General features: G+C 45.4%; 2 protein-coding genes across 4 annotated transcripts in view; one reads left to right on the top strand and one right to left on the bottom strand.

Annotated features, from left to right (window-relative positions):
* Nucleotides 1–2,144, top strand: part of Zwilch (zwilch kinetochore protein) — a 36,666-nt gene extending 34,522 nt beyond the window's left edge. The window contains exon 19 of the mRNA XM_038323169.1: nucleotides 1,269–2,144. The gene's annotated coding sequence lies outside the window, so the exon portion shown is untranslated. The remainder of the gene's footprint in view (nucleotides 1–1,268) is intronic.
* On the bottom strand, nucleotides 1,415–24,082 carry Lctl (lactase like). Of its 3 annotated transcripts, XM_038323170.1 has the most exons (13): nucleotides 23,968–24,082; nucleotides 22,870–23,033; nucleotides 22,328–22,415; nucleotides 21,994–22,103; nucleotides 19,982–20,110; nucleotides 19,798–19,893; nucleotides 13,957–14,011; nucleotides 13,713–13,874; nucleotides 8,395–8,669; nucleotides 7,102–7,228; nucleotides 6,561–6,760; nucleotides 4,927–4,990; nucleotides 1,415–1,530 (listed from the first exon to the last, which is right to left on the bottom strand). In XM_038323170.1, exons 1-13 carry the CDS (start codon nucleotides 24,080–24,082, stop codon nucleotides 1,415–1,417), a joined length of 1,701 nt encoding a protein of 566 aa, XP_038179098.1. The 3 variants fall into 3 exon arrangements, with proteins under 3 accessions (XP_038179098.1, XP_041910711.1, XP_041910712.1); XM_042054777.1 differs by lacking the exons at nucleotides 4,927–4,990; nucleotides 6,561–6,760; nucleotides 21,994–22,103; ... (1 more) ...; nucleotides 22,870–23,033; nucleotides 23,968–24,082 and having other exon boundaries at nucleotides 19,982–20,071; XM_042054778.1 differs by lacking the exons at nucleotides 4,927–4,990; nucleotides 6,561–6,760; nucleotides 19,798–19,893; ... (2 more) ...; nucleotides 22,870–23,033; nucleotides 23,968–24,082 and having other exon boundaries at nucleotides 19,982–20,071.
* Nucleotides 24,083–27,391: the final 3,309 nt, after the last annotated feature.

Raw genomic sequence — 27,391 nt, 5'->3', positions numbered from 1 at the left:
TTCATTGGGCCCCAAATGTAAACACCATTTTAAAAATCTTACTTTGAGCCGGGCGTGGTGGCACACGCCTTTAATCCCAGCACTCGGGAGGCAGAGGCAGGCGGATCTTTGTGAGTTCGAGACCAGCCTGGTCTACAAGAGCTAGTTCCAGGACAGGCTCCAAAGCCACAGAGAAACCCTGTCTCGAAAAACAAAACCAAAAAAAAAAAAATCTTACTTTAATTTTTAAAATCAAAAAGTAAGCACCACCAGGCTTGGTGGGGCACACCCTTATTCTCAGCCCTTGGCAGGCAGAGGTAGAAGGAGCTCTGGGTTCAAGTCCAGCCTGTCTTGATAAACCTCAAAAGATTATGGGATTAGCCGGGCGGTGGTGGCGCATGCCTTTAATCCCAGCACTCAGGAGGCAGAGGCAGGCGGATCGCTGTGAGTTCGAGACCAGCCTGGTCTACAAGAGCTAGCTCCAGGACAGGCTCTAAAGCTGCAGAGAAACCCTGTCTCGAAAAACCAAAAAAAAAAAAAAAAAAAAAAGATTATGGGATTAAAGTGCTGGGATTTAAGGTCTGCATTACCCTTGCCCATCAGATCTCTTTTTTTGTTTGTTTTTGTTTCAGAAACAAAAATAAATAGAATTAAATAATGAGTACAAATGCCTGATGTTACTATTCCCTCTTAAGTCCCATTTGCCCTCTAATAAATGAAGATTAATTTTTATCATAGTTAAAAATAAAGTGGTCTTTAAGACAGGTTCTCTCTATGTAGTCCTGGCTGTACTAGAGCTCTCTTGTGTAGACCAGGCTGGCCACAAACTCAGATCTGCCTGCCTATCTCCTGAGTGCTGGGATTAAAGGTGTGTACTACCACGCCTGGCTTTTATTTAAATTTCCCTAGCAGGTGTTTCATCATCACAGCTTGATATTGCAGTGTCTCTTTGCCGACTGCAACAGTGACTGACATGCATGGTCTCAAGACACATGTTTCGTTTACGTGCTGCCCACCTGCTTAGGTAATAGTCTACAGCCTGAAAGGATTTTAGATTGATGTTATCCAACAGATAGGGCAGTGCTTGGGTAACTGTCATTTGTATATTATAGTAATCTTTCCAGATACATGAAAAATAATCAAGTTATAAAGCTATACACTATATTCCTAATTTTGAAAAATGAAGTATGTGCATGATATATAGAAAAATATTAACTCTGACTTCAGGAGAATTGAGATTACAGGTTGCTTTCGTTTTATTGATGCTTGTTTTTTATTTTGATTCTTAGATTCCAGCACAAACCAAAAAAGGTGGGGGGAGAAAGAGGTAATTTTCAAAACCTAAAAAATAGACATCACATAAATTTTTGAAGCAGAAAGAGAAGCGTGATTCTGAAGATCCTCTGAAGGATGAAGGTGGAGATGAGATCCCATCTCAGCTGTGGCTCCTGAGGAGGAGTGTTAGCAGCAGGGCAGCAATGAGGATGGAGAGGGCGCAAACTGTGGGTACCACAATCTCCGAAGCCATGTGCATGTGCCTAAGCAAGGGCTCTGAAACAGACAGAGAGCATTCCACCAGACATGAACTTTGTTTTGGAACAAAAACTAAAGAAGAGGTACCATTGTGGGTTTTTTGTTTTTATTTTTGTTTTGGGAACTCTCACTGTAGACCAGGCTGGCCTTGAACTCACAGATCCACCTGCTTCTGCCTCCCAAGTGCTATTATTAAATGTGTACACTGCTACCATCCATTTTAACTATGGTATCTAATTGTCCCTATTTGTTGTAAAAAGAAACCAAAACAATAAATAAAACAGATTTTAAAACGGTGGTGGGGCCATAGTACTGAGGCAGAGCATTCACTTGGCTGCACACATCTTGGGGAATCCCTGCCATCATACAGAACTTATATGAGAGCTGGAAATGTTACAGAAATCTGGGAGTGCCTAAATTTAGTTCTTTCACTGGAACTTCAGGAAGCCTAAGTGTGGATAATATTTATGCTGGCATTAATTTCAACATATTAACATCCATATTCCATGTGTTCTCTGGATTTTTACTGAGGAACTTGTAAAAGAACCCTTCGGGCTGGGTATGGTGGTGCATTCCTTTAATTCAGTACTGGAGAGGCAGAAGCAAGCCTACAGAGGGAGTTCCAGGACAGCCAGAGTTACAAAGAGAAACCCTGTCTCAAAAGAAGAAAAAAAAAAAGAATCCACTGGAAACATTTCTAGTTTTTTGAGTTTGTTATTCTTCATATATCTTATAAACCTTTAAGAGATGTAGGAGTGTCTATATTACAAATTCTAATGGTAATTCTTAAACTCGTTTGTTGATACAAAAATTCATTAAAAACCTAAACATTTATTTGATAATTCTCACATGGTTTTATCTTTAAGAGCTAAGTGGTATGGGCACCAATCCGACGGAAGACCTTGATTTATCTGCTGAGCACCCTGGTGACTGAAATAAACGGGCATGACTATGTTCTTAAGAAGCTCGCAGTCTCGTCAGCAAATCCTGTACTACAGTCATGTTGCATTTACTTTGATTTGGTGAACTATGGTTTACATGGCCTGGTTATTTAGGAATAGGGACGCTGGTGCATGGTTATATACTAGCCTGTAAAGATAGTTTGTTGAGAGGGTTTCTGCACCACCTGCTTTGATCATCTTTTGATTAAAGGATGATATTAAAATAGGAAGTGTATTTCTTTTAATTGTCCTTATGCAGAAAAATAGATTTCAGAAACATTCTGTATTTTGAATCCTTTTAGATCCCATTGCATAAGAAATGATACCTTTTTAGCCCAGTGGTGGTAGCTCAGTCCTTTAATCCTAGCACTTAGGAGGCAGAGGCAGGCAAATCTGGGATCTATGAGTTCAAGCAATCTTGTCTACAGAGCGAGTTCCAGGACAGCCAGGGCTACACAGAGAAATCCTGTCTCAAAAAAAAAAAAAAAAAAAAAAAAAAAAAAGAGAGAGAAAGAAAGAAAGAAAGAAAAAGAAAATTATATAATTTAAAGTAGGGACTTTAAATTTTTCATTTGTTCATTGCTGTTAGCTCTGAGGCTTAAAAGAACCCTCAAATATTAGGGAGTACTGATTATTTGCTGAAGATCTCTTGCAAGCCTGTAATCCTAACTACTTTAGAGGCAGGAGTGGGAGGATCAAGGCCTATCTGGGCTACTGAGTTTAAAGTCATCCTGAGCAAATTAGTGAGACCTTGTCTCAAAAAGCAGGGCCCAGGCTGGAGAGATGGCTCAGCGGTTAAGAGTATAGGCAGCTCTCGCAGTGGAGCTAAGTTTGATTCTCTGTGCACACATGACAGCTCCTCACTGTAACTAGTTCCAGGGGTTCTGATACCATCTTCTATCCTCTATGCGTATCAGATATGCACATGATACACAGATATACATGAAGAGAAAACTCTCATTCACATTAAAAAAAATTTTTAAGTAGGGCTGATAAGATGACCTAGTGAGTAAAGGTAGTTGCTCCCCAACCCTGACCACCTGAGTTCAATTTTCTAGAACCCATGGAGAGATGAAAGGGTAGAACACCACATAGTTATCCTGAGTGCCTCACATACTCTCATACACATCATACATATGTACATACATACATAGAATAGCAATAAATACAATTAAAGGTTGAAAATTGAAAAAGAAAAAGTGAAAAGGTTAGGGAGATAGTTCAATAGTAGAGCACCTAGTGTTTTTGAAGCCCTAGGTTTAATTCCTAGCAGTGCCACACACAAAAGTTACTTGCTTGATTAATATAAAACCTTTGTTTTGCTTTTTTTCATTCCAGTTGATAATAGCTGATTTTTCCTTTTCTTCCACAAGCTCATTTTAACAAAACTGGTAGGCACATAATTTGCAGTCTAATTAAAAAGAATGATTAGAGTAATTGAAATCATTCTTGTGAATGGGGCTATGGCTCAGTCAGTAAAGCACTTGGCTTGTTTGACCTCTAGAACCCACATAAAAATGATAAAATGGCAAGGTGCAATGTTCTTTGAACCCCCCCAGAGACAGGGAAGTAGAGACGGGAAGAGTCCAGAGCTAGCTGACTAGCCAGTCTAGACTAACTGATGCGCTCCAAGCCAGTGAGAAACTTACTCTCCAAGGGGGTGATTGAAGTTCCTGAGTGTAACACTAGGTTGTCCCTCTGGCCTGTACACATAGAAGAAATCTACCCTCCCTCATTTCTCATGTGCTTGCATGCTTTCTTTCTTTTACATTATTTGTTTTGCTTTGTTTGTTTGTTTTTAGATAGAGTCTCTAGCCCACATTAGTCTGGAATTCATTTAGCCCATGTTGGCTTCAATATGTATACCTAGATAGATAGACAGACAGACATTTAAAATGCTGTAGAGGCTGGGAGTTTAGCTTGCTTAGTATGTACAAAAGCCTACCTTCAGCTGGGCAATGGTGGCACACACCTTTAATTCCAGCACTTGGGAGACAGAGGTAGAGGTAGGCAGATCTCTGTGAGTTTGAGGCCACCCTAGACTATGAGAGCTAGTTCCAAGACAGCTTGGACTGTTAAACAGAGAAACCCTGTCTTGGGGGGGAAAGCCTACGTTCTAGTAGCTATGGCACCTAAAAAATATGTTTTGTTTTTTGTTTTTTGTTTTTCGAGACAGGGTTTCTCTGCAGCTTTAGAGCCTGTCCTGGAGCTAGCTCTTGTAGACCTGGCTGGTCGTGAACTCACAGAGATCCGCCTGCCTCTGCCTCCTGAGTGCTGGGATTAAAGGCGTGCACCACCACCGCCCGGCTTAAAAAATAAAATTTTAAAGATGCTTATACGACAAAAATTAAAGAAAAAAACATTTTTATTCCTAAATGGTTGGGAATATTGATTTTAGGTAGATCATTTTGCTACTTTTGATAATGCCATCATATGTAAAATTACATAGTTATAAAGAAAAGAATGTCCTCACCTGTGGCAAGCATCTGGTTGTTGATGGAACAAGTTTCCAAAGCTTTGAGACGCCAGGTTTCCACCTAATGAAAACCACTTAGTAAGCAAGTTTGCCTTATGTTTTTCTATGTTTGAAATTGTTTTTAGAATAAATGAAAGATTTTTTAAATTTATATGTGTTTATATGTGCATATACATGCATATACATGTAGAAGACTTGCAGAAGTCAGTTCTTCCCTAACACTTGAGTCCCAGGAATCAAACTTACGTCATCAGTCTTACCAAAACAAACACATTTATAAATATACCCACAGTTTGGATTTTATTTATTTATTTATTTGAGATGATCTCAATGTATACTGGCCACTAAGTTGCTATGTAGCTAAAGCTGACCTTGAGAGGCACCCCCACTTTCAGATGTGTTGACTCTAGGATTGACAGAGCGAAGAACTAAGGGCAGTAGTCACTGACTTCACTTCTAGACCCACTGGGTTCACTTTGAAGCAATTCTAGCAAGGAAGTCAGATTTGTTTTTAATTTTTTTTTTATTAAAACCTTCTAAATCATAATTTATAGTCCATGCTTGTAGATGCAGCTACAGACGTAGAGCAGATGGGAAATTTGTAGGTTATTAGAACTATTTGGTAGTTTGTTTCTTTAAATTTTTAATTTTTTTAAAATGTGCCTGTGTATGCCCTTCGAGGCCTGATGTGGAATTCCCATCTGTATGCTGTGAATATATTTTATTGCCACCAATCGATAAAGAAGCTGATTTTGGCCAGTGGCTTAACAGAGTAAAGCCAGGTGGAAAATCCAAGCAGAGCTAGAGAGAAAAGTAGGCAAGTCAAGGAGACGCCAGAACCCTACTGGTAAACCATGAGCCTCGTGGTAAAATACAAAATAATAGGAATGGATTAATTTAAGATATAAGAGTTAGCTAGAAATACACTTAAGCTATTGGCCAAACAGTATTGCAATTAGTATAGTTTCTGTATGATTATTTCGGGTCTGGCTGGCTGGGAATGAACAAGTGGTCTCCGCCAACAGAGGCCAGAAGAGGGTGTTGGATTGCCTGGAGCTAGGAGTTGCAGGCAATTGTGCTGACAATTGAACAAGAACACTAAGACTCCTATTTGATAGGTTTTAAAATCTTAAAATTTGTTTGTTTAATCTTGGCTTGGGGGCAGTGCATGTATATGGCTCTGTCATTTGGTGGGAAAAGATATAGTCCTGCGTTTGATTTATAGAACTTTTCACATTTTGAAGAGTAGGTAGTATTTGTTTGCATCAGTGTAACATTTTTAATTCATCAAAATTCCAATCTAGATGCAAATAAGAACCCAAAGGGTGGGTAGGGGGAAAGCAGCGTCCGGAGCTGGAGCCTGTCATAGGTAAACCTCTGTCCAATCCCTAGTTCCAACAACACAGAAAACAATTGGAATCTTTATGTGTCAGACAGGACTCTTGTCACCCTGATACCCATTCTGGAAGGGACTAAATTTTGAGGTGTGCTTACTCCATCCTAAGCAAAGGTGATGAGAGGCAGAGGAAGCTGTGTTCCCCATCCCCTTCCATAGAAGACAGGAGAGGTGTGGTGCATCTCAACTGTTAGTTCTTCTAAGAACAGAACATATGTGGGTAAGTTAGCCGTACCTCTCGTGAGTTTGGAAACCCGTTGGCTGTAATGATCTCCTTGTAATACTGAACTGAAGCCTTGGGATAGCGAGGCTTGTTTCTCACATTGAATTCAACATAGTAGAATCCATATCTATCTGCATAGCCTTTCTCCCATTCAAATTTATCCAATAGAGACCAGGAAGTATACCCTTTTATATTCACACCATCTTTTATAGCTGTGAAGACATATGATTACATTTTTAATACATTTTATCCACTTAGAAGTATATAGATAGTATTGAGTTGTTTTATGAGATTTAGAAGCAAGTTTTAGTTGATAGTGGATGGTAGTTTAAATTTGTCTAAGAAGAAAAACATAATAAGTCAAATCTTATCTCACTTTTTTTTTTTTTTTTTTTTTGGTTTTTCAAGACAGGGTTTCTCTGTAGCTTTGGAGCCTGTCTTGGAACTCACTCTTGGAGACCAGGCTGGCCTCAAACTCACAGAGATCCACCTGCCTCTGCCCTCCAAGTGCTGGGATTAAAGGCGTGAGCCACCACCGCCTGGCTTATCTCACCTTTTAACATTTCATTTATATATCCTTTGAGGTACTGAATTCTCCATTCATCACAGAGTTGAGTGCAGTGTAACTTTTGAGATGCTCCGTTTTCTGTCACATATATGGGAGGATCACCATATTGAATCTGAAAGGGAGGCAAGAATGAATTCCAAATATCTGACTTATAGGTCATCTGGGTCACATGGCTGCCATATTCTAATGAAGTACATGTTAGCTCTTAGTGGGTACCATACTTAGTAGGTGTTACATACTTATTGAGAGAGGAGTGTAGGCAGGTGAGTTGATATGAAAGACTATAGTTCTCAATAAATTGGCTTTCTTTGGGAAAATGCACTTCAGGGTCTTAGTCTTTCCCACAAATTCCATTTCAAATCAGGTGGGGCTTAAATGGACTAAAAATATCTCAAAGAGGAGCAGCCATTTTCTCCAGTGGTGTAACCACTGGTTAGTTGTCCTCAGTGAGAATAAATATTGTAAATAGCCTCTCACTCATGTGCACGTAAGCAACCGCATTGAACTCAATGGGTCGCACACACACAGACACACAAAAACATGAAAGTAGGAGGCAAATTTGTTTGGAAGAAGTGTTAAGTGGGAGTCGGGAAAGAAGAATTAATGGAAGATGGAAATGTTCAAAATATATTGCATATGTGTATGAAATTGTCAAAGGGTAAATTAAAAAATTTAGACCCAGGGGCTAGAGAGATAACTCAGTGCTGTTTTCCAGAGTATCCAGGTTTAGTTCACAGCACAAACATGGCAGCTCACAGCTGTCTGTAAGTGGTTCCAGGGGATCTGACCCTCTCTTCTAACCTTTATGGGTACCAGCCATCGCTGTGGTGCACATACATATACTCAGGCAAATGCTCATGTATATAAAATAAAAATAAACACTTAAAAGGGCAAATTAAATGTCAGATTTCAGCTGTAATTGAAAGTGGTTGTTTACATAAGTGTCAGTCTGCAGGACCTATGTTTAGTAGCCTCTAAAGTTCAGGGTACTGGGTTTATTGGCTTATTAAGTTTTTGTTGTTGTTTTGAGTTGTTTTTGTTTGTTTCCTTGTAGTAGAGTCTCATGCAGTTCAGATTGGCCTTGAGCTCAGTATGCAGTGTGTAGAGGCCAAGACTGAATTCCTGATCTTCCTGTGTTCAGCCTCCCAAGGGCCGGGCTTACAGTTGTGTGCCTCCATCCCTAGTATTTATCAGTTTTCTTACGTAGTCATCTGAGTGTCTGCTGGAAGAGACTAAACTCAGGTCTGCAAGTCTTACACAGCTTGCTGGGATAAGTACCTGAGCAAAGTTGAGAAGCCTCCTGAATCCCCATGGCACAGAATAGAGCCATGAAGACCCCATATCTGGCCAGTTGGGATCCACAAGTTCTCTTAAGTCACGGTCATTCTGGAAGCTGGGCCCCTGGTGGGAGGGGTATTTCCTTTGAGTGATGTATCGAGTGGTAAAGTGGCCCAGTCCCAGGAAGTCAGATGTGCCTCTAATGTAGCTCTTCTCCTGAAGGGAGAATGTGGGCAACCTCGACATCTCCAGGCCTTGCTCCGCACTCTTTGTTCCTGACAAGAGAGAATAGAGAATTTAACCGAGTCCATTTCTCATAGTCATCTCACCTGTCCCACAGTGCTGCTGAAGTGGTGATGTATAAGCTGGGCTTTGGTGCTGTGCTAGAGCGATGGCTCAGCAGCTAAGAGCATTTACTGCTCTTGCAGAGAACTCAGGGTCGGTTCTCCACACCATGTGGCAGCTCACAACTGACCTTAACTCTAGTTCCAGGAGGTCCAGCGCCCTCTTCTGACACCCAGAGCACAAGGCGCACATACACACAGGCAAGCATTCATACAGGTAAGACAAAATAATAAAGCTGAACTTTAAAGAATCCAGCTGCAGCTGGGTATGGTGGCACATTCCTTTAATCCCAGCACTAGGGAGGCAGAGCCAGGGCTGTTTCACAGAGAAACCGTATCTTGGGGGGAAAAAAAAACAAAAACAAGAATTTGGCTGTGTGGAAAATACACCCTTGACCTTTCAAATTGGAATTGTGACATTTGAACACTATCTACTTTATTTTTTAAGGATTTATTTTATTTATGTATATGTTTATGTGTGTGTCTGTCTACTTGAGTACAGTGCCTGCTGAGATCAAAAGCAAGTGTTGTCTCCTCTGAGCTGGAGTTAACATGAGCTGTGGTCTCCATATGCAGATGCTAGGTACTGAGTCCTGTCCCTCTGGAAAAGCATCAAGTGCTCTTAACTGCTGAGTCATTTCCCCAGCCTCTATCTAAAAAGTTTCAAAATTTATATGCTTACTATTCATGGCTTAGTGTACTTAGTAATAGAGTACTAGACAGGCATGTATAAGGCCCTGGATTGGACCCCTAGCACACAAAGAGTGGAATGTTTTCACTCATTAATTAGTGAGTGGTATATGCACAGCTCCTTGGCTATCTGAAAAAAGGCAGGGTTTTATTGTTCCTTACATTGAAACACTCCTAGAAGGAAATGAAGGCCACTGGTGGTAGGGGAGAGTCATGATGTCTTCCTACATCGTTGGCAGTGTAAGATGTTACCGGTTCTGCACTGGGAAATTTTGCCCTAGTCTAGGTTTGAAATGGTACATCTTTTAACAAACTCCAAACCTCTTTATCTTGTACTTTGCCCACTCATAGAAAAGAATCTGTGTTCAGGTGTCTTCACTGTGAGTTGAGTAGCAAAAGTTTGGAAACAACTTATATTTTTCTTGCCAAGGGAATGACTAAATAAATGGTGGAAAACTGAGGGTGTAGCGTGCACAAGGCCTTGGGTCTGATCCCCAGCACCACAGTACTAATTATAGGTTCTGCAGAGATGACTCTGCAGCTAATACTTGCTGCCACCAAACTGGAGTTCAGTTCCCACCACCCACAGCCATCTGTAACTCCAATCCCAGAGGATCCAGTGCTGCCTTCTAGCTTCCATGGATACCATGCATGCATGTGGTATACAGATATGCATACTTACAAACACTCATACACATAAAATCTAAAGCAACCCCTCCTAAAATAATAATTATTACTATTATTGAATGGTCATCAGTACTACAATATGTAGCCGTTAGAATAAACAAGGCAACATTTTCTATGCTAACATCAAAGATTGCCTAGATATATGTTCAAGGAAGAAAAAGATGCAGGCCTGATTATGGCATTACATACACTGGCAAACAAACTATGATCTAATAAGACAATAAGATCATTTGCAGGGAGACTATTGACTTTGATTAAAAGAGTGAAAGGTTTGTATTATTCATATCCTTAGAACATCAGCATGTTATTGCTGTCAGTCAAATATAGTAACTAGGAAAGTCACTGGGCACTATCCCTGCACTGTCTCATATAGTAGCTAGTGCTATATGCATCTACAAATAGGGCTAGGGCTAGGTCCAGTCATACTGAAGGTCTGAATTTTTTTATATTAGCATATAAAGTTATAGGTTTCATGATGGCATTTTTGTACATTGTGTTATGCTATGGTAGTTTGAATGGAAGTGGCCCCATAGGGTCATAGGGGTTGATACCTGTGGAATATTAGTTTAAGATATAGTACATTTGTTTATGCTGTGGCATATTTGTTTAATGATGCAAAGATGTGCTACATTTTATGTTGCATTTGTTTGACTCTGTAAAGCTGTGTTAATTTACACTGTCTAAAACATCTGATTGGTGTAATAAAGAGCTGAATGGCCAATAGCAAGACAGGAGAGGGATGGGTGGGGCTGTCAGGAAGAGAGAATAAATAGGAGGAGAAACCTAGGCTCAAGAGAGGAGTGAGGGGGCTGGAGAGATGGCTCAGAAGTTAAGAGCATTGCCTGCTCTTCCAAAGGTCCTGAGTTCAATTCCCAGCAACCACATGGTGGCTCACAACCATCTGTAATGGGGTCTGGTGCCCTCTTCTGGCCTGCAGGCATACACACAGACAGAATATTGTATACATAATAAATAAATAAATAAATAAATAAATAAATATTTAAAAAAAAAAAAAGCCGGGCGGTGGTGGCGCACGCCTTTAATCCCAGCACTCGGGAGGCAGAGGCAGGCGGATCTCTGTGAGTTCGAGACCAGCCTGGTCTACAAGAGCTAGTTCCAGGACAGGCTCCAAAGCCACAGAGAAACCCTGTCTCGAAAAACCAAAAAAAAAAAAAAAAAAAGAGAGGAGTGAGAAAAGGGGGAGAGGAGGACACTAGGGGCCAGCCACCCAACCACACAGCCAGCAACAGAGTAAGAAGGGAAGAAAGATATCTAGAATAAAGACAGGTAAGAAGCCCAGAGGCAAAATGTGGAAGAAGAGAAATGGGTTAATCCAAGTAAGAAAAGCTGGCTAGAAATAAGCCAAGCTAAGACTCAGCATTCATAAGTAAGAATAAGTCTCCATGTATTTATTTGAGAGCTGAGTGGCAGGCCCCTAAAGAGTAAAAACAACAACAAACAAATCAAAACAAAAATCCCAGCTACAGGCAGTGTTGGGAGGTGTGGCCTTGTTAGAGGAAGTGTGTCACTGGGAGTGGGCCTTCACATCTCATCCAGGGTGGCATTTTCTCTTCCTGCTATGTACAGATACACACATAGAACTCTCAGCTCCTTCTCCAGCACTATATCTGCCTACATGTCATGTTTCCTGCCATGATGATAATAGACTAAACCTCTGAACTATAAGCCAGCTCCAATTAAATGTTGCCTTTATAATATAGAGTTGCTATATTATTATTACTACTTCACAGTAGTAAAAACCCTAAGATGTATGTTTTGTCCTTATTTGGCCTCTTTCTCAGTCCGCTCTTGCCCTATGTATTCTAGTAATCTCTTTTTCTCTTATTCCCCCTTCCTTAAATATCTCTTATTCCCTTCTTCAGGTATCCCCCATACACACATACACACCACTAAAATCTGTCTTCATTTAGAAGAAAACATCCAATGTTTATCTTTCTAAGTCTGGCTTATTTTGATTAACATAATTTCCAGTTCCATTCATTTTCTACAAAGGTCATTATTTCTCTTTTTAATGCATGAATAAAATTTCTTTGTGTAGCTGGGCAGGGTTGGCACACATCTTTAATCCCAGCACTGGTGAGGAGGGGCAGAGGCAGGTGGACCTCTGTGAGTTTGAGGCCAGCCTGGTCTACAGAGTGAGTTCCAGGACAGTCAGAGCAGTTATACAGAGAAACCCTGTTTGGAGCCGGCAGGGGTGGGGGTCCATTGTTTATATATACCACATTTTCATTATACATTCATCTGTTTATTAATATCTAGGATGGGTCCATTTTCTGGCCATTGTGAACAATGCAGCAATAAACATGAATATATAAGTATGTCTATAGTGTGTTTGTGTTGCCTAGTCCAGTGCTATATAGCTAGGTCAATTAGTAGTACTTATTTATATTTGGAGATTACCATGGCAACAGTGTGTAGATCAGAGGACAACTTGAAGGAATCTGGTCTCTCGTTCCACCATATAGGCCCTGGGAAATGGAATTTATTTTATATCATCAAGTTTGGGTAGTAAGTGCTTTTATTCACTGAGTCATCTCTCTAGTCCTATTTTTAGTTGCTTTTAAATTTCGTTTGTTTATGAGGGAGCCGCACTGATTTCATAGTGGCTGCACCAGTTTTTCCTCCTACCAGCAGTGAATGAAAGTTCTTTCCCAAGTCCTAGCCAGGGTTTGTTTTCTTGACAGCCATTCTGACTTGGGTGAGATAACTCTCAAAGCTTTTTTAATTGCATTTCCTAAGGATGTTGAAGCCAGACCCAGAAAGACAACCTCCACTGCTCTCACTTAAAGGGCAGCAGACCTAGAGCTGAGCCTGGTGTGCTGTCCCAGAGGGCCCCCCCCCCCCCAGAAGCTCAACTGTGCATTTGCCTGCAGAGCGACTGTGGTAACAGTGTACTGTGCCTCTCAAAAAACTAGAAGGGGTTTAAGAGTTTTTACCATAAAGCAATGATAAATAACTTGTGTTAACCTGATGTAAATATCAGTGTACATATATACTGAAACAACACATGGCCCTATAAATATGTATAGCTTTTTTAAAAAAAGGTTTAGGGCTGGGGAAATAGCTCAGTTGGTAAAGTGCTTGCCTTGTAAGCATGAGGACTTGATTCTCATGTTTTTATTTAAAAAATAAAAAAGGCTATGTGTGAGCTGTTGAAATGGTGTTTTATGTGCAAGCCTTTTGACCTCAGTTCATTCCCTGGATCCCATGGTAGGAAAGAACCAACTCTAGAGTTGTATTTTGTCTTCACGCTTGTGCTTTGGCATGCGTGCGTGCACGGGTGCACACAAAGCACACACACAATAATTTTTTTTTAACTGAGAATGATGGTATGTGCTTGAACCCCAGCACTGGAAACGCAGAGTTAAGTGGATTCCTATAACTCAGTGGCCAATTAGCCTCCTACTCAGCAAGCTCCACTCTAGTAAGAGACCCTGTCTCAAAAAACAAGGTGGAGAATGACTGAGGACCTATTAAGGAGATTGTATGCATGCATGCATGCCTGAACACATATGCTACTTGCATACATGAACACATGAGAAGGTAAGTTAAAAACAAAAACATGACTCAGCTTACCAATGTAGTCCTTCATGACTTGGGGGTAGTCACCAGCATAAATAGGGTTGGCAAACCAACCGAGGCAGAACTGTAGGTATCTCTCAGCTGCCTCAATATCGCTGGGGTTGTTGATGTCCACAGGTTCCCCCCAGTCACAGTTGAGTGAAATTCCCACCATGCCTTAAAGGAAGGAAATCGAGGTAGAGAGAGGCAGGTTCTGGCTCCTCCGGGCCTGTGTCTGAGCCTGAGAGTCCCAGCTCACCTTGCTGTTTGCTGCGCCATGTGTTGTTATAAGAATGCCAGGCTTGGGCGTGTGCCTGAAAAAAAGAATTAGTTCAGGTACCTGGCTCTTCCATTCCCCTGCCTGCCTGTCTTTTTCCTTCCTTTCTTTTGTTTACTTATGAGGGTGGCTCAGAGAACACTTGTTCAGTCAACTCCCTCCTTCCACCAGACCAGGAACTGAACTCAAGCTGTCATTCTCAGCAGTGTCTGCCCACTGAGCCATCTTGCCGGCTGCGGAGTGGCCTTTCTTGCCTTCCCTACTCTTGAGCTCCAACTTCAAATTTCCCATGTTTCTGAATCCAGTCTCAATTACCATGGACTCCCTCCCTCTGACTTTCAGAGACACTTGCTTCCTTTGTAATGTAGAGGAAGCATAGTCGAAATGGGCAGAAAGCAGTTTGTGTGTTTACTGCTATAGCTACCCACCCCTACATTAGAACTGAATCCAGAGTCTTGCCCATGCCAAGCAAGTGTTCTATCAACTGAGCTATCATCCACCAGCCCATCCTTTATTGTCTCTAAATTGTTGGTGTAGGTCTCTAGACAGCAGTCCTCCTGAGGACCTGGGGGAAGCGTGAGTTCCTGACGCCCCTCGCTAGGACCTGCTGGAGCAAGCTCTGGGAGCAGGGCCCAACATCCTGTTTGGGTTTCTTCTTTGTTTTGAGGCAAGGGCTCATTTAACCCTGAATTGTCCTCACACTTGCTGTGTAATCAAAACTGGCTTTGAGCTTTTAATTCTCTTTGTTTCAGGATATTTGTTTACACTGCATGAAGATGTGTCTTTGTTTTGCCTCACCTGCCTAAGGCACCCGATTGCTTTAGTAAAGAGCTAAATGTCCAATAGCTAGGCAGGAAGCGTACAGGCAGAACTTCCAGGGAGAGAGAGGAGGTCGGGAAGACTCTGAGGCACATGGTATTAAGCTAGTGAGACGCAGAGGGAGTCGGATGTACAGAATGGAAGAGACATAAAGAATCAGGTGGTAGATTAATAGAAACAGGTTAGTTTAAGTTCTAAGAGCTGGGGCTGGAGAGATGGCTCAGTGGTTAAGAACATTGGCAGCTCTTCTAGAACTCCTGAGTTCAATTCCCAGCAACAACATGGTGGCTCACAGCCATCTATGGTGGGATCTGATATCTTCTGCTATATAGGCTCTATGTATAGAGTACCATATACATATACACCATATACATGAACTAAATAAAAATTACTTTTAAAAAATCAACTCCTAATTTAGGAAAAAAAATTAAGTTACAAGAGCTAATAGGGAACAAGCCTAAACTAAGGCCAAGCTTTCATAGTAAGGAATCTCTGGCATTTCCTGGGGGTTGGGGGCCCAAAGAAACACTCATACGCCCCCAGCCTCTACCTCCCGAATGCTGGGATGACAAATGTGTTGTCACCAGGCCCAACTGCTGTCTGTGTTGGAACGTAGTCCCCATGTGTTTCTGACATTTGCTGAAGTTTGAACCCAACTATTTCAGGCTACAAAGGTTTTGAGTGTTACTTGTCACTCCCGGAAAGCCCTTATTTCACATTCTCTTTCTGTTGTGTGTGTGGGGGAGGGGGGTGCGTGTGTGTGTGTGTGCACACATGCATGCAGCATTCAGGTACATGTGTATGTGGAGGCCAGAGATCAACCTTGGGTGTTGTTCCTCGTGAGCCATCCACCTTGGTTTTTGAAACAGAGTCTCTCATTGGGACCTGGATGACGCTTGCTCCAGTAGGCTGGATTCTGGCCAGCAAACTCCCAAAAATCTCCTTGTCTCAGCCTCCCCCACGCTGGGATTACAAGCATGCTTTACCACACCCAATGCCCTGGCTAGTTTTATGTCGACTTGACACAGGCTAGCAGAGAGGACAAAATCTCAGTTGAGAAAATGTCTCCAGAAGATCGGGTTTAGGCAAGCCTGTAGGGCATTTTGTTAATTTGTGATTGATGGAGAGGGCCCAGACTTTTGTGAGTGGGTCCCTGGACTGGTGGACCAGGGTTCTATAAGAAAGTAGACCGACCAGTTGTCATCAGAGAAGCTTCCTCCAGCAGCAGATAGGAGCAGATGAAGAGACCCACAGTCAAACTTTAGGCAGAGAGAACCCAAAGTAGAGATCTCCATCAGGTCCCTCCCCTTGAAGCTCGGGAAACCCCATGGAAGGGGGGGGAGGAAGGGTTAAAGGACACCAGGAGAACACGGCCCATAGAATCAACTAAGCAGGGCTCATGGGAGCTCACAGAGGCTGATGGGGCAACCACGGAGCCCACAAGAATCTGTGCTACGTCCTCTGCCTCTATATTATGGTTGTTAGCTTGGTGTTTTTGTGGGACCCCTAACAGTGGGAGCAGGGGGTGTCTCTGTCTCTTTTGCCTGCTTGTGGGACCCTTTTCCTCCTACTGGGTTGCATCACCCAGCCTTGATATAAGAGTTTGTGCCTAGTCTTGTCATAACTTGTATGATATGAACCATGGTTCATATCCGTGAGAGACCTGCTCTTTCCTGAAGGGGTACAGAGGAAGAGTGGATCTGGGGAAGAGGGGAGGTGTGGGAAGAACTGGGAGGAGTGGAGGGAGGGGAAACTGTGGTCGGGATGTACTGTATGAGAGAATTTAAAATTAAAAGGAGGGAGGGAGGAAGGAAGAGAGGGGGGAAGAAAGAGAGAGAGAGAGAGAGAGAGAGAGAGAGAGAGAGAGAGAGAGAGAGAGAGAGAGAGAGAGAGAGAGAGAGAGAAATCAGTCTGAGCAAGTAGTAAGGATCTTGAAGCTTCTGCCTCCAGGCTTAGCCCTGCTAGAATTCCTGCCCTCATTGTTTCTGTTGATGGATTAGTGTGTCTGTTTGGTTTTTTGTTTGTTTGTGTGTGTGTGTGTATACATATATACACATATCTGTGAGTGAAATAAACCCTTTCCTCACCAAGCTTTTTTGGCCACACTAATAGAGTGGTTCTTTGAATAAGAATGCTTCCTCCCCCCCCACACACACACACATATTTGAATGCTTAGTCACCAGGGAGTGGAACTCTGACAAGATTAGAAGATTAGGAGGTGTGGCCTTGTTGGAGGAAGTGTGTCACTGGGGGTGGGCTTTGAGGTTTCAAAAGCCTATGCCAAGCCCGATCTGTTTGTCTGTCTCTGCCTTCAGATCAGGATGTAGCTCTCAGCTACTTCTCCAGCACCATGAAGTTAGTAGACCAAGCCTCTGAAACTTTAAGCAAGTCCGTAGTAAAATGCTTTTCTTTATAAGAGTTGTGTGGCAGAGACAGCTGACCTGAGCTCATGGGAGCTCATGAACCCTGGACCAACAGCTAGGGAACCTGAATGGGACCTACCTCTGCCTGTGTGTGACAGTCATGCAGCAGTGCGATCAGGACCTGTCCCTGGTGCTTGAGCTGGCTTTTAGTAACCTATTCCCCTTGCTGGGTTGCCTTGTCCTGCCCTGATGTAGGGGGAGGAGCTTGGTACTGCCTCAACTTGATGTGCCAGGCTTTGTTGACTACCATGGGATGCCTGTCCCTTTCTGAACAAAGATGGAAGAAGAGTGGATGGGGAGTGGGGTAGTTGGGAGGACTGGGAGGGGAATGGAAGAAGAGGAGGGAGGGGAAACTGGTCAGTATGTAAAATAAATGAAAAATTTTAATGAAAAATAAAGAGTTATGTGGCCAGCCAGGTAGTGTGATACACACCTTTAATCCTAGCCCTCAGAAGGCAGAGGCAGGTGGATCTCTGAGTTCAAGGCTGGCCTGGATACAGAGTGAGTTCTAGGACAGCCAGGGATGGCTATACAGAGAAATCCTGTCTTGAAAAACAAAACAAAATAGAGCAAAAAAAAAAGAAAAAGAAGAAATCTGTCCTGGCCATCACAGCATTAGTAACCCTAACTTAGACCCTACTTAGGGTTAGTAGCTCTAACCCAGCTTTTTACCTAGGTGCTAGAGGTTGAACTCACTTCCTCATGCTCACATGGAAAGCACCTACATTCTGGGCATCTTTCCAGTTCCTATGCTTGTTACGTTGCTAGCTAGTAAGTAGAAAAACAGGGACTGGAGAGATGGCTCAGAGGTTAAGACCACTGACTGTTCTTCCAGAGGTCCTGAGTTCAATTCCCAGCAACCGTATGGTGGCTCACAACCATCTGTAATAAGATCTGGTGCCCTCTTCTGGTATGTGTATACATAATTAATAAAGAAATCTTTAAAAAAAAAAAACAGTATGAAAGCTAGGCAGTGGTGGCACACGCCTTTAATCCCAGCACTTGGTAGTTAGAGGCAGGCGGATCTCTGTGAGTTCAAGGCCAACTTGGTCTACAAGAGCTAGTTCCAGGACAGCGAGGGAGGACTGTAACACAGAGAAATCCTGTCTCAAAAAACCAAAAAGAAAAAAGGATGGGGGCTGGAGAGATGGCTCAGAGGTTAAGAGCATTGCCTGCTCTTCCAAAGGTCCTGAGTTCAATTCCCAGCAACCACATGGTGGCTCACAACCATCTGTAATGGGGTCTGGTGCCCTCTTCTGGCCTGCAGGCATACACACAGACAGAATATTGTATACATAATAAATAAATAAATAAATATTTTAAAAAAAAAAGAAAGAAAGAAAAAAGGATGAACCCTGGAATTGTCTAGGGATGTGGAATGTCGCAGAGAGAGTATCAGAATCCTGACTGTTCATATTACTCTCTCATAGACTGCTCTGCCCATCAACTGTTCCATTGAAGAACTCTTAGGTCAGGCTGGAGCAGTGACTTAGTAGTCAAGAACATTGACTGCTCTTGCAGAGGACCCTAGTTCCTAGCACCCACACAGCAGCTCACAACCACCGGTAACTCTTATCCCAGGAGATCCAGCTCCCTTTTCCTAGCCTACCAGAGCATTGCACTGCACACTTACGTACATACAGGTGAAAACACTCATATTCATAAATCAAACGTAAATTGTTTTAAAAATCTCAAGTTGCCAAGGCAGTGAGGGTGTACGCCTTTAACCCCCAGCACTCAGAAGGCAGAGACAGGTAGATCTCTATGAGTTCAAGGCCAGTCTGGTCTACAGAGACAGTTCCAGGAAAGCCAAGACTACACAGAAACCCTTTTTCAAAACAAAACAAGTCAATTTTATAAAAAGGCAGAGCCATGAGAGTCGTTTCCCTCACATGAACTTGGGTTAATGTGTCACCAGTGGTCTGTCTTTCAGCTGGAGCAGCTCGTCCTCCCAGCCAGCCAGGGGTCCCCGGGGAAGGCTTTCATCAGGTTTGTAGCCGAGCCTGTATTTTCACTCTTATAAGCAGCCCACTGTCTCTGTCCTTCCTCAGCTTCCAGTGCATGCTAGGCACCTTCTCTGGACGTCTCCTTCCCATTTATGCTGCTAGCCAACTGGCTGTCCTGAAGACTTCACTCAAGCAGAGACAACCCTCCAGCCCACATACCTTTGGCTGGAAAAGGTTGTAGCTGCCTCCCGCTTCCTCCCAAAACTCCAGGTCATGGCCAGTGCCCACTCTGATCTTCCTGCTGGTCCTTGCACCCTCTGGCTTTTCCTACTATTCTGTGTGCTTTGGTCCTTATCTACTGTCACATACCCCTTCTTCCATCACCATTTTCAAAAAGTTTATACCTGCACATGACAAATTCCTGAATGCTTACCTCTGTCCTCTTGGTGAGACCAACAGCAGCCATTGTCGTAACTCTGCCGTGGCAGAGTCACAGTGAGGTGACAGGACGTGCCCTCTACATACCCTCAAAGAAGAAGGGCCATGGCACATACTGATGTTGAAGAGGATCAGTGTGACCCGAGGCAATGGCTCTACCTGGAGCCCAACCTTTGTCCCGGAAGGATCTGGCTTACCTTAATGATATGGTGTGCAGCCACGTACAGACCAGTGCCCGGGAGCCTCAGGCCCGGTGCGTGGAGACCAGTCTCGTAGCCTTTTTCTACCATTGTCTGCAGAGACAGCAATGGGGATCCCAGGACCATGAGGGACAACAGGGCCCATCCCTATCTCCCCATCTGAAGAGGAGCCTCTACTTACCCGAGGATCACTAAATGTGAGCCAGTGTTTGACGCGGTCCCCAAAGACCTCAAAACATAGGTCAGCATAGTCCCTGAAGTATCGAGTCATGCTCACATTCTGCCACCCACCATATGTGACCTGGAGCATCTGCCAACAGAGAGAGAAACTGGCACCCTGGGGAGACTCTGGAGTAGATTGGTGAGATATGTGGGTAAAGCATGAATGACTACAGTACAAGAATGGGAGCAAAGATGCAGGGTGGGGCACAGACCCTCTATGGCAAGGGAGTATATCCTTTAAGCCAGAAAACTGGAGGGAGCAGAGGGAACTGGAAATGCCTGCTTAGGAAGAAGCTGACAGATTGGATATTTAAGATGTAAACTGGGCATAGGGACACATGCTTCTCCTAGCACTCAGGAGGTAGAAGAAGGAGGATCAGAAGTTCAGGGTCATTCTCAGGTCCTTAGGAAACTTGGTCTGCCAAGGTGGGTGCTGGGCGAGATATGATACCAAGGGAATGTCTAGAACATCCCTTGTGTTAGTAGGAGGCATGGCAAGAGTTTTGAGGGTCTTGCTGAAGTCAGGGCACTCCCTGGAGCCTCATCTATTAACGTGAGGTTACCTCTATGGCAGAAGCCTGCTATCCACTACCTGTGCTCAAGGCTAGTCATCCATTTGTCCTGGTTACCTAAAGCCTTCCTGGTTTGCTTGAAGAGATGCTACTTGACAAGTTAGTGGAAGCTGCAAGCCTGCTGTGTCCTCTGCCCCAGCCCTTACTAATTTCCTAACCCAATTTCCAGTCGCCTTGCCTTAGATTTGGGGGCCTCAGGCCATTCCTCCAGTCTCCAATAGTTCTCTACAGCATGCCCCTCCCACCCAGAAGCCCACATTCCCGCCCCCTACCTCCTCCCTTTACCCTTCAGTGCATGGATCACACCCCTATTCTCCCCATTTCTCCTTTGAACCCACCGCCATGTGGTATAGGTCGCAGGCAGCCATATCCCTGACTTTGCTGTGATCCCTGTTGGGCCCAGGTGAAGGAAGGAAAACTGCCTGAGTGTTGACAGCAATTTCTGAAGCGTGCTAGGACATGGCTAGGCCTGTCCATCCATGGCTAGGTCATGGATGAGGGCAAGTGGTACTGCCTCAAACAAAGGAAAGAAAGACTGAACAAAACCTGTGGAAAACACCATGTCATCAAACATGGGTCCAAAGGTATTTCTCAGACTTAGGCTTCTTTGACTCAGTAGGAGAGTGCTTGCCCAGCAAACACAAGGTCCTAGGTTCAGTACCCAGCAGCATACATACACACACAAGGATTTTTTCTTCTTAATTATTTTTCCTTATGCCAAGTATTGTGTAAAATAGGACCACACTCTTCATTTACTGCAAGCAGCATGGCCTCCAAGCTAATGCTTCCTATGTGTGTATGTGCATGTGGGGGTGGGTAGAATCAGCAACAGGTGTCTTCCTCAGTTACTCTCCACTTCATTTCCGAGACTGGAGCTCATGGCTTTGATTGTGCTAGGCTGGGTGGCCGTGTTCACCAAGTGCTAGGATTACAAGCACACTAACCCTACCCAGCTTTTTATGTGGGTGCTGGGGATGATGCTCAAGCCCTCACGCTTGCACAGCAGTATTATTGACTGAGCCACCTCTCCAGCTCCACGTGTAAATTTCCTGTATCTTATAAAATGACAAAGCTAGTTCATGCCTTCCGCCCTTCCTCCTCTGCCTTGTGGGAACACAGCGCCCCCTAGAGGACACATCTTGGAAGCACAAGCCAGTCCCCACCTCACTGATTCCTTTGGCATTTAACCTCGAACTTCCCAGCCTCCAGAACTGAGACAATCTTCAGATGTTTTTTAACTTCACCGGTCTGGCATTCTGCCACAGCAGAACAAATAAGCTAAGGCAGTTATTCCTCACATCTTTCTATCCAGGGCCAAACCCCAGGCTCTGCCCCCTTTCTTGGTCACTTTAGGTCCTCACACCAGGCTCCCTCCCGCTGAACCCTATCTGGCCCTCACCTGAGGCAGATCCCAGTGGTGCAAGGTCACAATGGGGGTGAGGTTGCTCTTCAGCAGGGCGTCAATGAAATCGCTGTAGAATTCAATTCCTCTCCTGTTCACCTGTTCGGCTGTAAGTGAAACAGAACTTGACCTTTCCTGTGGGGTACAGCATTCTTGGGTTCTGTGGCCTTCTGCAGGCTGAAACCCCCGTAGCCCACAATGTCCTGAGCCATAGAGGAATGCTGTTGGTATGTCTGGAGACCAGTCACCTGCTGAACCCATGCTCCTGGGCTGGTCACCCTCACTTGACACTGATCCCTGCAGAGCCTAGGGAAGGACTGTTGTAGCTCACCTCTGACCCCTGTGGGCAGGATCCGTGGCCAAGACAGGGACAATCGGTAGTGATTGACACGTAGCTCCTTCACCAGGGCAATGTCCTCCTGTGTAGTCAGGTAGGGAAGCAGGGGAAGACAAGACTTGGGGCCTAGAGAATCATGCATATCTGTAGCTCCATGTAACCCTCCATAAGGGCTGTACTATGAATTCCCTCTCCGTGCTGGCTGTGCTCACACACGAAGCGTGGGGAAACTTTTGAGAAGTCCACATAAGATTCCCATAAACTTGAATGAGAAAAGAGGTTCTGAAGGTGAGCTGCCCCTCTGGGGCCAAGCCACTGGCCTTTTCGCACCTGATTGCTTAGACTAAGGTACTGTCTCATCTCGTTGTCCTTCTTCCTACATCCTGGCACTCACAGCCCTAGTCACCTCGGCCCCATCCTCTTTGGCTGGGTCCAGGTGATTAGCAGAACATTAGGCTGGCACTGGCAGTGAGATGCCCCTGTACTTCACTCCCCAGCTCTCAGGCAGGATGGTCCACACAGCCCCCTTCACTCACCCGCACTCTGTAGTAGCTGTCGCAGGCTGCATCTGCCGTGTCGTTCCCTAGGACTCTCCCCTCCCCACTGTGTGTGAAGGCATCCCAGATGCTGGGCCCTTTCCCATCCTGGTCCCACGCACCTTCTGTCTGGTAGGCAGAACTGCCCACACCCCAGGAGAAACCTGCAGAGAGAGACCCCACGCCAGGCCCCGGGCCACTCCAGCTTCAGCTACATTGGGAACTTCCCAGGCTCAGGGCACTTACCCTGTGGCCTGCCCCATCTCCCTGGAGTAGGAACATAGGGGGCAAGGAGAGAGGAGATACAGTGATCAAAACATCCTGTGGGGGCTCAGAGCTGCCTTAGCGGTTAAGAGCACTGGCGGCGCTGCCAAAAGACCTGGGTTCTTTTAACATCTTTTTTTAGATTTTAATAACTTGGTTTAGATTTTTGTTTTATTTTTATTGTCAATTTGTGTTTGGGGGGTTGGGAGTGAGAGCAGGTGTCTGAAGAGGCCAGAAAAGGGCCTGGCTCCCTTGAAGCTGGGATTCCAGGCAGTTGTGAGTCACCAAATGGATGTGGGTGCGGGGAGCTGAACTCCAGTCCTCTACAGAGCAGTAAGCTCTCTTTGTTTGTTTGTTTCATTTTGTTTTCAAGACAGGTTTTCTTTGTGTGGCCCTAGCTTTCCTGGAACTAGCTCTGTAGACCAGGCTGGCCTCATACTCACAGAGATCTGCCTGCCTCGCTTTCGAGTGCTGGGACTAAAGGCGTGCGCCACCTCCCAGCTAAGCACTCTTAACTTCTGAATTTAGTAACTTTTTAAAAGTCTCTGGGTTAGGGATGTAGCTCCATACCAAAGTGCTTGCCTAGCATGGACAAAGCTGTAAGTTGGATTCAAATTCCCAACACCACAGAGACACACTGATGGACCAAGAACCCACCCCACACCTATCTATTGGGGTGTTTTATTTTCCAGCATCTACTTGAAGGTGTCTCTCATCCCACCAGATCAGAGCACCCAATTCTTTGGCAAGTCAACCAAGGTAGGGAGACCAACAGAGACCAACAAATGGATAGATAGACAGTCTGAGGACAGAGTAGTGGAGGAATGGACATACCAGGTGGAAAGGTTCCATAGTAGAAGGATGCCTCTTCTGGGGATCCTCTCCTGGCAGCCCCTGCCCTGGCCACCAGCAGGATCCACCCAAGGATGATGCCCCACTCTGGCTTCATGACACCCCACCCTGTTCCATACCTAAGAGCCCCTGTCAGAGCTGAGGGACAAAGGCCAGGAAGGGAGGAAAACAGGCCACAGAGAGATTTGTCTGCGCACACAGCAGCAGTGTGGGGAACCCTGTGTTGAACAATGGGCAGAAACTGGTTTAATGGGCCAAACCTGAAACCAGCCCCTTCCCTGATTATGGTGTGACGGAGTACTGGGGCCCACACATCTCAAGCAGCTCTTATCTAATGGGGAACCCACCTCTGCTTCAGAAAGTTCCAGTCTGCTGGGGGAGCTCAACAACTCAGAGTCTCCTCAGCCCTCCTACATCCCTCCCTCCTGGGTAGCCTGTATGGGGTGCTCTCCCTAACTAGGGCCCTCTGTCCTTAGCTGTCAGCAAGACCTCTTCCCTCTGGGACCCCATCTTACCCAAATGGTCCTCAGCCCTTGACACCCCAGGGCCACTGTTGTCAAACTCAGCTCCCTCTGAATGACTCCTGGAGCCTGCACTTCCCCCAGAGCGGAGCCCACAGACATAGAAGCATCTAGTCCGGGGGTGTGGTCTGTGGCCTGATCCCAACAAAAAGTTTCAGTAATCCCACAGGGCAAACACAGGCCAGAGTGCTGAGCTGGCCAGAAGGGACTAAGTCAGCAGCAGACGGGGTGCTGGTCCCTGGGCATCCAGCTGACTCCCTACTGGAGAAAGGCTGCAAGGTGGGAAGTGACCTAGTCCTCCCAGCTCCTTCCAGGCCTCCTAGGCAACAATCAGCACAGTCCTGGGGATCCTGAGGTGGGGGTGTGGACTTGGGACCAGCTGGGTTGATCATGTCTCAATCTACCCTTCTTGTCACAGCAAATCTCTCAAGAAGGTGATGTTGAGTGTTTCACCTAAGCCCCCTCTCCTCAGACCCCTCCTCTTTTCCTCAGTTTGCTCGTTCTTCAGTCGATGATGCCCGTGAAAACATGTGGATCGAGGCTTCTACCACCTGCTTCCATCCCAAGGCAATGTTCCCAGCCTCTATCAAAAAGACTCCCCTCAGGCCGGGTGGTGGTGGCACACACCTCTAATCCCAGCACTTGGGAGGCAGAGGCAGGCGGATCTCTGTGAGTTCGAAGCCAGCCTGGTCTACAAGAGCTAGTTCCAGGACAGGCACCAAAGCTACAGTGAAACCTTGTTTTGAAAAACCAAAAAAAAAAAAAAAAAAAAAAAAAGGCTCCTCTCAGCTGAGCAGTGGTGGCACACATCCTTAACCCCAGTACTCAGGAGGCAGAGTCAGGCAGATCTCTATGAATTTGAGGCCAGCCTAGTCTACAGAGTAAGTTCCAGGGCTACACAGAGAAACCCTGTCTTGAAAAACCAAAAGGGAAAAAAAAGCGTCCGCCCTCAGTCCACTCAGCCCGAAGCCTCCTTGCCTCCACTGCACTGCTTCAGCCTGCAGACCTTACCCTTTGTGGCGGGTTTGTTTCTAACTACTAGGCCATCACCTCCTCCTTCGGGAAGTCTCTAGACCTGCCCAGCCCCAGCCCCAGCCCCACAATCCCATGTCATCTGTGAATTTGTCCCTGCCTCCTGTCAGAGCCCCACCCCCTGGGATACAGAAGCATGCCTGCCCCTTCACCCAAAGCCCTAGAGCCAGTGCAGTGAACACTCAGTAGTGCGGGACAAAACTAAATTACAGTTGTCGTAAGAATGACTAGCACCATGTTAATCTTGTCAACTTGGTGGGATTTAGAGTCAGCGTGGAGACAAATCTCTAGCTATGTCTGTTAGGAGCTATCCAGGTAGGGTGAATTAAAGGTGGAAGACCCACCCTGATGTGGACAGGACCATCCCATGGGCTAAGGTCTTGACTGAATAAGAAGTGAGCTGAGTGCCAGTGTTCACCTCTCTCAGCTTTCTGTCTGCAGACGCAGTGTGGCCAGCCGCTTCCTGCTCCTCCTGCCCTGCCCTCCTCCACATGTGGACAGTAGCCTGGACCCGTGAGGCAGAATAAGCTCCTTCCTAAATTGCTCTTCTCAGGTATTCCGTCCCAGGACAAGTAACTGGGACACTGATTGGGTGGGTGTGCCACAGCCCTCACAGATTGCTTTATTTAACCCTAGTGTCCGAGTCAGTGGGGTTGAAACAGCTCAGATTTGAGAGGAGTCCCTCCTAGACATGACCACCCCCATCCTTCAGGTGGCCCCACTCAAAGGCTATCTCATTAAAGGCCCATGTTGAGATACAGAAAGTTGAGAGCCCTCCATCCCAAACCGTTGCTCACCAGAGTCCCTTAGACCCTCCCTCTGGTTGGAGTCCAGAGCCACACAGGGGTGGGGAGACAACGACAGTCGGGGGCTGAGGCTGAATCCTCAGGCTCCCATTGCAAAACTTAGGGTCAAGGGTCAGTCTCTCCTTCCAGTTCCAAAGGTCCCTGGTATATCCATGGATGGCAAATGCTTCTCAGAGTAGACGCTAGGACTGGCTCCCGTACCCAGAGTGCACTGACCGTTAGGGGTGCGCATCTTAGTAGTCTAGGCTGACAGGGGACTCTGGGCACAGTGTTGTAGGCTGATGGTGGGCTCTACACACACAGTGTTCTAGGCTGACAGGGGACTCTGGGTACACAGTGTTCTAGGCTGACAGTGGGCTCTAGGCACACAGTGTTCTAGGCTGACAGTGGGCTCTAGGCACACAGTGTTCTAGGCTGACAGTGGGCTCAACTCACACAGTGTTCTAGGCTGACTGTGGGCTATAGGCACACAGTGTTCTAGGCTGACAGGACTCTGGGCACACTGTGTTCTAAGCTGACAGTAGCAGGAGACATACCACTTTAAGAGCTGATGTCATCTCTGAAAAATGTCCTTACCCAGGAGCCTGGGCCTCTTGGTGTTTATGTTGGAAAGGCTGGTTAGCCCAGCTTGCTGGGGCTGCCTGGGGTCTGAGGAGAGGCCTGGCTCTAATTGCACTGACTAGGCCTGGATCTGGCTGGCAGGGAAAAGGGCCTCATAGCTGGTGTTCCTCCTCACCATTCCCTGCTCCATACACACTGTCCAGCAGCTGCCTGAGGTCTGCATAGGGCTTGAAGTCCCTGATGGTCAGACTGGGCTAACGATGTGTGTAAAGACTAGAAGGTATTCTTGCCCCTCCCACCCCAGCTTTCCCTTTCTCGCCAGCAAAGAACTGTGAAGATGGTACCCATTGCTGACAGACCTGTCAGGACCCTAGACTCAGCTTGAACTCTGACTGTGATGATAGACTTCAGAATGAAGGATCTGGTTCCCAGTCCTGATGACACCGCAAGTTCCTGGGCATAGGCCATGTGGGAGCTGTTACCGTC

The sequence above is a fragment of the Arvicola amphibius genome, chromosome 3 (assembly GCF_903992535.2).
Source record: "Arvicola amphibius chromosome 3, mArvAmp1.2, whole genome shotgun sequence".
NCBI lineage: Eukaryota > Metazoa > Chordata > Mammalia > Rodentia > Cricetidae > Arvicola > Arvicola amphibius.
This window is presented reverse-complemented; position numbering and strand designations above follow the sequence as displayed.

What these genes read in the sequence shown, in the direction of transcription:
- Lctl (XM_038323170.1), bottom strand. Translation starts at nt 24,082, where the DNA reads ATGAAGCCAGAGTGGGGCATCATCCTTGGGTGGATCCTGCTGGTGGCC. An exon ending in CCTGCCCACAGGGGTCAGAG is followed by an intron (nt 22,104 to 22,327) that starts GTGAGCTACAAC and finishes TTTCACTTACAG; the next exon opens with CCGAACAGGTGAACAGGAGA. An exon ending in TCACATTTAGTGATCCTCGG is followed by an intron (nt 19,894 to 19,981) that starts GTAAGTAGAGGC and finishes CTGTCTCTGCAG; the next exon opens with ACAATGGTAGAAAAAGGCTA.